General features: G+C 36.3%; 1 protein-coding gene across 1 annotated transcript; it reads right to left on the bottom strand.

Annotated features, from left to right (window-relative positions):
* Positions 1–2,714: 2,714 nt before the first annotated feature.
* Positions 2,715–10,200, bottom strand: LOC110918265 (mRNA-capping enzyme). Its single transcript, XM_022162609.2, has 18 exons — positions 10,002–10,200; positions 8,959–9,137; positions 8,717–8,858; positions 8,480–8,631; positions 8,312–8,395; positions 8,155–8,217; positions 7,915–8,046; positions 7,647–7,853; positions 7,440–7,565; positions 6,362–6,411; positions 6,103–6,265; positions 5,886–6,023; positions 5,189–5,311; positions 4,997–5,095; positions 4,397–4,486; positions 4,231–4,312; positions 3,168–3,298; positions 2,715–3,080 (listed from the first exon to the last, which is right to left on the bottom strand). Exons 2-18 carry the CDS (start codon positions 9,118–9,120, stop codon positions 2,940–2,942), a joined length of 2,085 nt encoding a protein of 694 aa, XP_022018301.1. The 5' UTR covers positions 9,121–9,137; positions 10,002–10,200; the 3' UTR covers positions 2,715–2,939.
* Between the last annotated feature and the right edge of the window lie 376 nt (positions 10,201–10,576).

Genomic DNA, 10,576 nt, shown 5'->3' with positions numbered 1-10,576 from the left:
AAACCCTAGAATTTGACGAACGCTTAATCTGGTGAAATAACTCCTTAACAATCAAATTAAAGAAAAAACTTTGAAGTACAGTTTGGCTTGACCGTTACACAAAAAGTTGTTTTTGAGTGTCTACGGGCACCACATGCCTAATATTTTCTTCTCACTATATCTATAAATGGGCTAGGCCAGCATATGGCGTCGGTGGAGTACCGTATTATCCTTAAGTATCGCCTCATGATTCCTTTATTTTCGACTGATGAGACATGCCCTGTTTGTTATAAGGCGTGTTTAGACTCTTTTGGGGAGCATGCGATTCATTGTAGAGAGCTCTCGGGGTTCAAGGACCGACATGATTTAGTTAGGGATGTATTTTTTGACATATTCAGACGTGTTGGGATTTCTGCTAAGAAAGAGGCACCAGTGAATTTCTTAACTGACCCATTGGAAGGAAGACATACTCTTAGACCAGCTGATATTTTGGTCTTTGGATGGATAGGAGGAAAACATGCGTGTGTGGATCTAACAGGGGTTTCCCCCGTGTGGGCTTAGGGGGTAGTGCTTTCATGGTGGGTCAGGCTGCTTTCAAAGCTGCCTTGGATAAAGTAACAAAACACGCATGTTTATCCCATTTGTTTTTGATACTTTTAGTTTCCTTGCGCCAGAGGCTGTGAAACTACCAAGTTATGTTCAAAAGGTCATGCATAGTAATGTTATGACCCCGAGATCTAGGAATATAGTTTTTAAAAGACTTAGTTTTGCTATTCAAAAAGGGGTGGCGACCCAGCTTGTTGCTCGTTTTCCTTTGAAATCCCATGTGAATCTTTATATGTATAGGACGGTAGATAGCAGTGGCGGACTTATAATATAATGAGGGGTATCACGGGCTACGGCTCAACCCCGTTTTCGTAGTGTAATTTTTTTGGTTTTATGTAAAAGATACCCTTGAACAAATACGGGGATACCCCTAAAAATAGGATACTTTAATTTATTAAAATTCCAAATTTTTATAAGCACAAACCTTTTACAACACCAAACATGTATAATAATTAAGTACAAATTAAGTATAATATAATTGAAAAACGCCCAATTGATAAACATAGCCCAAGCCCCAAAATCAATTTCTTAAATTATTTTTGGGATCCCCTAAATTAACGGGCTAGGTCCGCCACTGGATAGGGGTTGTATTACCAAATAATGGGCCCTATTTTTCACACATTTTCTATGCGGACGATGCTATTTTTATGGGCGAATGATCAAAGGAGAACTTGGGCAACCTAAGATGGATCTTGAGATGCTTCTATTTGGTCTCGGGATTGAAGGTAAACCAAAGTAAAAGTAACTTGTACGACATTGGGGTTGAAGAGCAAGAGCTAGCTCTTATTGCGAAAGAGTTGAATTGTAAACATGGTAAATTTCCATTTGGATATTTGGGCTTAAAAGTTGGAGCAAACATGAATAGAGTGGCAAGTTGGAAACATGTGATTGACACGTTCAATAAAAGGTTAACAAGATGGAAAGCAAAGCTACTATCCTTTGCCGGGAGGATTATTTTGATTAAATCGGTATTAGGAAGCTTACCAAACTACTACATGTCTTTGTACAAAGCACCTGTGGCGGTAATAAGGTCACTTGAAGGCATTCGTAGAAAGTTTTTATGGGGAGGATGTAGCGGGGTAAACAAGATTAATCGGATAAAATGAGAGTATAATGGCGTCAAGGAGATATATAGCGCTGGAAGGATAGCAAAGAGAAGGGTTTCACAGTCAAGGATGTCCGGAACACTTTAGCAGCACAAACAAATATAAACATAACTTCAAGCAGGTTTTGGTGGAATAATTTGGTAATTCCAAAGATAAATATGTTTGTATTGAGGGCGAGGGAAAGGAGAATACCATCAGCAGACGCCTTAGCAAAAAGAGGATCCATCCAAACAACTAGTTGCGTAATCTGTGGGAGTTCGGATGAGGACTCAGATCACATTCTGGTTCAATGTAGGAGGGCAAAAGAAATCTGGATGCAGATTCTGTGGTGGACAAAAATAACTACCAACCAGCAACGGGAGACGGTAGAGGATGTGTTACAAAGCATAGTTGAGATGGAGGTATCGATCAACAGAAAAAGAATCATAAATGCAGTCTTCTCACAAACCTTATGGTGTATTTGGAACGCTCGAATCGGGAAAGTCTTCAGAGGGAAGGATAGCAGTGCATTCAAAGTGGTCGAAGAGATTAAAGAAAGAGCCTTTGAAGGGATAGCAAACAGATCTAAGTTCACACGTATATCATGGAGCAATTGGCGAAAGTTTAGTTTTAGTTGTTAATGTTCAGTATGTCGTTTGTTTTGGTGATTATCCTGCATAGCACCTTGCTATGTTGGATAGTGTTGTTGAATAAAATGTGTTCGGTTTGACGGTCAAAAAAAAAAAAAGAAGGTAGATCTAAAGGTAATATCTGGGTACACAAGGATGCAGGTATCTTCCATGTTTGCCCATGAGCACCGTCATAATTACGGGTGTTTCAAGGAGTTTGGTACGTCGGATCATACCATTGACGCGACACAGTTCATGAACCATTAAGGTACATAAATTTGATTTAGTACTAAATAGAGCACTGTTCATTTTTCAAGTTGGATGAGGAGAAGAAAGGTTCAAAACACCAAAAGAAAGCCATAAATTCTAAAAACTAAAATATACATTTGCTAATCCATGTGGCTAATCATAGTAGTAACAATAATAATCATAATAATGATACCTGAAAAACCAATTTGTTAAAAGGAAAAGGGCTGATATCCATAGCTAAATTAAGTGCAGCAACTGGATCATGCAAACTCACCAGACAGAGCACAATTTACAACAATATTAAATCACTCACTCGACCTCCTCGCTCCCTAATTACATAACATTCTCGGCTATCCTTTTTTTCCTACGCTAAACCCGAACCATTAAACTCTCATTTAGGTCTTGAACTAGAGTGGTGGTGGCCTTTGCTGTCACGTTTAATTCTATCTGCATACATCGGCAACTGAATTATCTCATTTATCTCATCCAATAACACTTCCTCTGTGATGTTGTCCTTTATGCTCCGCATCACCTGTGAGCATGCGTGTCAACACACCCGTTGTTAGATATGTGACTTGGATCCAAATTACATACAAGGGAAAGAGAAAGAGAGAAGCACCTTTCTATATGTATTGAACTCGTTTGGTGTAGCTTTATCTGTCCTGACCCGCATGCAGACCCAAACTTCTTCCTCTGAATTCCAAGCACACTCGATAATCTTCCCCGAGTATGATTCCGGATCAACATCATCTGCCGAGTTACAAGAAACTAGATCAAGAAATCCAAACTTTCAAGCACTTGAATATAGTATTTGTGTTCAAACATACATATTAGAGAACTAGAGATGGGTTGGGTTGGTTTCATAGGTTGCAAAATGGGTGATCTTCAATATAGGTCAACGCCGGTTGGGATGGCCCCTAACACATTCTAACCAATTTTATGTCGTTTTTGGTTAAAAAATTTTGTTGTTGAATATAATTACTATCATCATCATCATCATACTCGGTATATCGCACCAATAGCAAAGCTAAGGTAGGGTCTGAGGAGGGTAAGATGTAGACAGTCTTACCTCTACCCCGTAGGAATAGAGAAGCTGCTTCCAGTGAGACCCCCGGCTCGATAGTAGTTTTATATCAAGCCTTGGACATAAGGCACATAACACTCAGCAATTGAGACAAACGCCGATTAGTGCATGTACCCCTTGTCTTTCGGCTACCAACGCCACCACATGGTGCATGATTAACCATCCCCTCTTTTAACGTTATTTTCACGAAATTAGTAAAATAACGTTAAAATTAGAGCACTTTCACTTTTGCCCCCGAGCGCCCACACATATATACATTATATGAGCATACCGCAAGCGGATTTGAATATAAGTACTAAAAACATAATAATCTGAACTTTTAAGTAAAGGGGATTTGGTAGGTTGTATGCACCAAGAATAAACCTAGGGTAACTTTGAATCGTTGTAACCTTTTCCGCCTGTTTTTTAGCTGAATTGTTATGTTAGATTACAAATAATTTCACCCATCCAACCCATTACAGATAAAAAAAAAATTAGCTGAATTTTATGTTAGATTACAAATAATTTCACCCATCCAACCCGTTATAAAACATGACCGATTTTGTCAGTAAATGGGTCAAAGTTGCAACGTGTAATTAGTTATAAGTTGTTTACTGACCACCAAATGCAATTTTGTTCCCCTCCATCAGCTTCTTCTTCCCCCGTTCAAAAAGAAAAAGTAGTTGGCGATCTTCAGCCATCTGTGAATGCAAGCATATAACGGTTACCTATAAGAGAATGACATCTGTATATAAACAAAATAGAAAAAATGTTGCTAATCAAACCTCAAAAAGAAAATCCACTGAGTTCATCGATGCATATTTCCACTTCAAAAGTCCTTCATGTGTACGTGGGACATAAGGGTCATCCCAACCCTGCCCACATAAATATAAATATTTAAAAATATAACAAAACGTTTACAAAATCTAAACTGAGTATTAATTTAAATAAGAAATTAAATGTGTAAAAGTAAGCGTGTAAACAAGGGAGCTGCTCGTGAGCTACTCAGTATCAGCCGGCAGCCGCTAAAAACTCGAATCGAGCAGAGCTTAACCAAGCTTTTAAAATAAGCTTGTTTAAATAAACGAGTGCGGGCACAAGCTTCGTATACCGAGCTCATCTAGACTCGCAAGCCTAAACGAGCTTTTCATTTACTTATATATTATATTATATATAAACTATAATTTTAATTATATACAAAAGCAATTATATGTGTACATAAATATAATAAGTAAACAATAAACCATCCGAACTTGAGCTTGAGAATTTTCTCACGAGCCGAGCTCGAGCTTTGTATATAGAGCTCTAAACAAGCCGAGCTTGAGGCTAACTCGAGCTCAGCTCAGCTTGTTTACACCTCTAGAGTATGTGTGTGGATTTTGAACCTGAAAAACAAGACCATCTGCATCATGTGAAAGCCTGGGAATGAACTCCTTTAAAAGCTTAGTGACAGTAGAAAGCAGCCAAAAGTCCTTCCTCCTTACCTATTCAAACATCACAAGATAAATAACAAATTTGCCCAAGAAAGTAAATATTAAGGAATACAAACTTAATTAATTAGTGTAGGCGAATAATACCCTGAATGGCTCCAAGTCATATCTATACATGGAATATCTATTTTTGAAAATAACTCCCCGTTCATGGTTTCGAGGTTCAACCACTTCCTTCTCCAGCATTTTCCATCGTTCATAGAATGGTCTCTGTATCAAGTTTCATAAAAATCAGAGTTGTTAAAAGCCATCGCCTCTTGCGCCTAGACCCAATTTCCTAGCAAGCCGAGGCGATTGCGCCTTAAGTCAAGGCAATTGCGCTTTAATGCGCATATTCCAGTGAGATTCCTAGATTCTGGAGAGTTTCTGGCCAAATTCTTTAAATTCTGGCAAGATTCCAGCTAGATTTCCTACTTTTATCTAACGAAAACTATTTTTCTACACTTATAAACAAGCATTTATAACTTTTGGTACTAAATAGACGATATAAAATGTTATATAATAGCTTTAGTTTTATTTTATTTGAAGAATAGTATTAACTTTCTATTATATAAAAATATTTTAAGTTTTTTTGTTGTGTGCTTTTTTTTTCTTAGGCCCGCGCTTTTTTTGCGCCTTGCGCCTAGCCCACAGGCGAAACCTATGCGCCTTGAGTGCGCCTAACGCCTTTAATAACTATGATAAAAATAATTTAGGATTTCATTATTTTTATCATCTATATCAACATATTATAATGCTGAAATGGATTGAAAACAATCACCAAAAGAAAATTATTAGACTTTACCTCAATTATAGAGACGTGATTGATTGCCATCAAATCATAAATCAGATAACGTCTTTCTTGTTTCCTAGTGTCGGGTACAGTATCGATTATCATCTCACCATCAAGCAGTGTGTAGTGGTGAACCTTCTCAGCTAAACCCTTGCAAAATAATAGTCATATTTGTCACATTGAAAGTTTGACCTCTAAAACAAGAAATCTCTTTAGAGTAGACTCATACTTCATTATTTAGTTTCCAGGGGAATCTCATCTGGACCCTTCGGAAGACAAAATTTCTGTCGATTAGATAACATCCATCCATAGTAATTAACATCATATATCTTGTTCCATCAGCTTTCCATGTTGCATAATAGTAACGCTGCCTAAGAAGTTGCAGGTTCTCCCTGCACGACAATTGACCAGTATAATTTAGTTGATACAAATGCACCCAAAAACGAGGCTATGAGCATGAAGAAGAGTTACAACTTACGACATCATACCTGTCTAGAGAAACTGGATGTGACCCTGGAAACTGCTGGTTCCCTCTAGCCTGAAGCAAAAGAAAAATAAATATAAAAAAAAATATAAATAAGATCTCAAATTAGTGGATGTCTTAAGTGCTTTTAATAACATTTGAACATGTAAAACATCACTTAATTAGCATTACAAGATAACTGCAAAAATTACTTTACCATACAAACGAACACCGCTTTGACCCATTTACTCGTGAACGGACAATTTTGGTTGTGTATTATCTCAAAGATGTTAAATCCGTCGAATAAAAACTCCACCTAAAGGGAATGGGTTGAAAGTCACCCACAGTCTCTATTTTTTTTTTTATGTATACAACCTCCTAAATAGAAATTTTTTTCTTATAGGTAGTATTGTTTCTGTAATTATAACTTATGCATCAACTATTTAAATAAAATATGGACAAAAAAAGTGTTTGTGGGTTAACCAACAGACCTGTTTTAAACAATACTGAGAAATGACCCGTTTCAAAACAACCCATTTCCCAAACCCACCCATCTTGCCACCTCTACCCATTACCTATTCCATCACCACTCCGGAGGCACACAGCGGTCCGTTATTAGGAAACAAAATTGCCTATGACTATCTTTTAGATTGGAGATCAAATAAAGCCCTAGGTTGATTATGAGTGCAGTTGTACACTCACACCTACAAATTACGGGTTATTTGATGATGACATTAAGTAGGAAAGAAATGGAGCTAAGACGTGCCAATAGTGAATGTTATCGCAGAAGTGTAACTCTTGAGGCAAGATAAAGATATATCGCCATATTATTCTTTTGAATTTAAAAGATGATCTAAAATATTCAAAGAGGAAAATAAACAGAAGTTGATGTAAAACAAGGGCCTACAATGGTTTAAAACTAGGGACATTAAACCCTTTTTTGTTCTAACAGAACACTATAATAATCTAACGGATTAAATATACTATACATTAGAGGTTGATGTAAAAAACAAGGGCCTACAGTTACATGCAGCTTGTCATTAGTTATTCGCTATATTTACGGGAACAAAAACTGTACAAACAATGAACGGAATATTACTTACCCCTGCACTTAATTTCAATGCTTGATAACAAAACTGCCTGAAAGAATCTTGCTGATCTTGAGGGATACTATCACCCAAAACATCATCATTTGTCATGACTCCCTCTGTATCCTCATGGTTATTGCCCTGATACAAATAAAAAAAACGATCAAACTAACATTGTGATCATAGAATGTACAGAATTAGTAGAATAAAGAGAAAATATACATCCAGAGGATCGAGAGGTACTCCATCATCATCTTCATCCGGTAACGCCTCTCCATTCAGATCAAATTCAGAAGATCGTTTCCACTCAGGAGTCGGAGGGCAAGTGACCATATCAGGTTTTTGTTCATGATAGAAGGCATATAAGGCATCGATATAATCCGGTTTATATATTCCAGGCGGGCGTGCTTCAGAAAATATTCTTATTGCCTGTAGCATGAGTAATTAGTACAAGTCCATAACAGTATAACAGCTCACAAATTTAACTGACCTGAGTTACAGATATTGGCAGCGTTCGCATGAGATAATGTATAATCATATAGCCTGTACGGTTATGCCCATGTGTGCAATGAACAAGAACATACTTCTTTGAGTTCTTCTGTCGAGCTAGAAACTGAGAAACCTGATAAAGATTAAACATTTGAACTTATTTCGTTACTTTTTTTTGTAATTTGGAAAATGATGGGACACGTTTTCAACAGATAAAAAATAACTTGCAAGAATAACTTGCCTCATACACAAACTGATTTACGGCCTCGTTCTCTGGTACTGAGTCACGCCCCTTGCAATTGATCTGACACAAATAAAGACAAAAACGAGATTAATTATTATTTGATAAAATAATATAATAGATACAAAACATAGACTTATAGTATCTGGAAACTAACCTTAACATACTTGATGCCTTCTTTCTTCCAATCATTTACAGAATAGTAACGAGTTGTATTTGTAAGGTCAATCACCATGCCCAGCTGAAAAGGTACCAAGTCACAAATCAAGCTCAAAGATTTTATAATAAAAATAGTATCATTTATATTTGATTCACGCATACTAACCTTGCGGCCCAAAACTCGTTGTTGGTGAATGACTTGTCTAAATGAGTATCTTTTACCAGGTACAATACAGTCATTGTAAGACTCACCAAGAGGAACTTTAGAAGGAACAATACCACCTATTTCTTGACCATATGCCGGGCAATCCAACCATCCTATAATACCAAAAAATTGTCAACGTGTATATCTAACAACTTGAAATATATTAACCAAATTTTACTTCCTGAGATTAGAGTTTACCTGGAGGAAGCCTACTCTTATCGTAAGTTCTTTGACTCTTTGCTTGAAATAAATGATCATTCATGGCCTGGTAAGCAGCCTGTTGTTTCGGTTTGTCATCTGGGCGTTCTCGTTTCAGTCTTAGCTTTCTTTCTTCACGCTCCTGATTCAAGAATACGAATGGGTGTAAACACATGAGTATTGCTTATAAAAGCAACTTATTTGTGACAAATAGCATCAGGGTTTAAATGTGAGTGAAGTACCCGACGCATAATATCCACTGCCGACTCTCCATGTTCTACATGTTGATAATGATGATGGCTTTGTTTTTCTTCTGGTGCACTGTCTTCACTGAAATTTGGTTCAAAAATTTCCTCATCTTCTTCAGGTTCTGGCGATGCATTTAAATCCATGCTTATGTTCATTCAACGCACAATACTCCCTTAGTACACCAAAAAAAAAATGGTAACAAATATGAGAAGTTTGATCACGCATGCATCAAACAAAGTCCAAAACACCAAAAGAATCAACAACGAACTAAAATTAATTTAACTTTAAATTCCTTTTCTAATTTCAAATAATATCATACATCAAAAAAGTTTGTTATAAAATTGCTTATATATCTTAGCAACTCTTAACAAGAGTGTAAACCAAAACATAGGGACGTTGAATCCGTTTCAACATAGTCATACTAAAACAACTTCACACCATGATATGTCAACAAATTCAAAATAAAAAATCACATTTACACAAAACAACCACGAAAGATTAAAAGAAAAATAACAGTTTACAACCATCTTCGATCAAAATTTCACACAATACCGAACAAAAAGAGCTTACATGACCTATAGTTTAAATTTACTAAAACAACAAACAAATATAATAACAAAATCCAGGGAAAACAAACAAGAAAGAAGCTACTCCGCTTCAAAATTGACTTTAAACATCAAACAGACCCCTTTTTTAACTTCAAAATTAGGAATTTCAACCTTTTCTAGGTCAATTTCCTAACTAAACCTATAAAAACCAATGTTGATAACAATTTCACAAACTCACCGAAACAAATTCCATGTCTCTAAACCACTTCCACTACATAAACTAACTCACTAACAGCAGCAACCCTAACAGCTGTAAAACCTAATTTCCCATAGCTCCAGACAATTAACACGATCAAAACCACACTTCGAACAAAACCTAACTTACAAATCGAACAAAACACCATAAATACTAGCTCCGAATCAATTCCTCGCAACAAATAAAAGCATAAACACGAATAAAGAAGAAAATTACGAGAAACAGCTCAAACCTCGAGTAAAAAAGGGGCGAAATTCACCGAAAGAGCTCCATGAAGCAAGCAAATACGGAATCTTGGACGCCGGAAGCCGTTTGGATGGAGAATTTGTGTTGAGAATTGAGAGACTTTGGTGAGTTGTAAACCCTAGAGTGTGTAAAAATGGAAAGAAGAACAGAGATCGCAAATTTTAGATACCAAAGAACATGACGAAGGACGACGACCGAGTATTAAAGAGAAAGAGCGAGCTATCACAAGATTCCAATTTTTACAATTCTTTTTTTCTTTTTTTTTTTGGGTTTATTTTTTGCTTCATTGAATCTTCTAAAATGATCGGATTTTAGAGGCTAAGATTATTTTTAATGTGATTTATTGATCATAATGACAAGATTTGTGACATTTTAGGGTTGGTTATAATGATAACATGATGTTTTGTGACTCTTTGTTAGTGGTTGTAGCAATTTAAGTCTCAGGGATTTTAGGGTTTGTTATATGTTTACTGAAAATCTTATCAAATTTTAGGATGATAAATGGTTAGACGTGCTGATTTTGTAACTTTTAATTTCTTCTGAAGTTTATATTAGTTTTAT

This window comes from Helianthus annuus, chromosome 16 (assembly GCF_002127325.2).
Source record: "Helianthus annuus cultivar XRQ/B chromosome 16, HanXRQr2.0-SUNRISE, whole genome shotgun sequence".
NCBI lineage: Eukaryota > Viridiplantae > Streptophyta > Magnoliopsida > Asterales > Asteraceae > Helianthus > Helianthus annuus.
The sequence above is the reverse complement of the archived record's forward strand: the minus strand, read 5'-3'. Positions and strand labels throughout refer to the sequence as shown.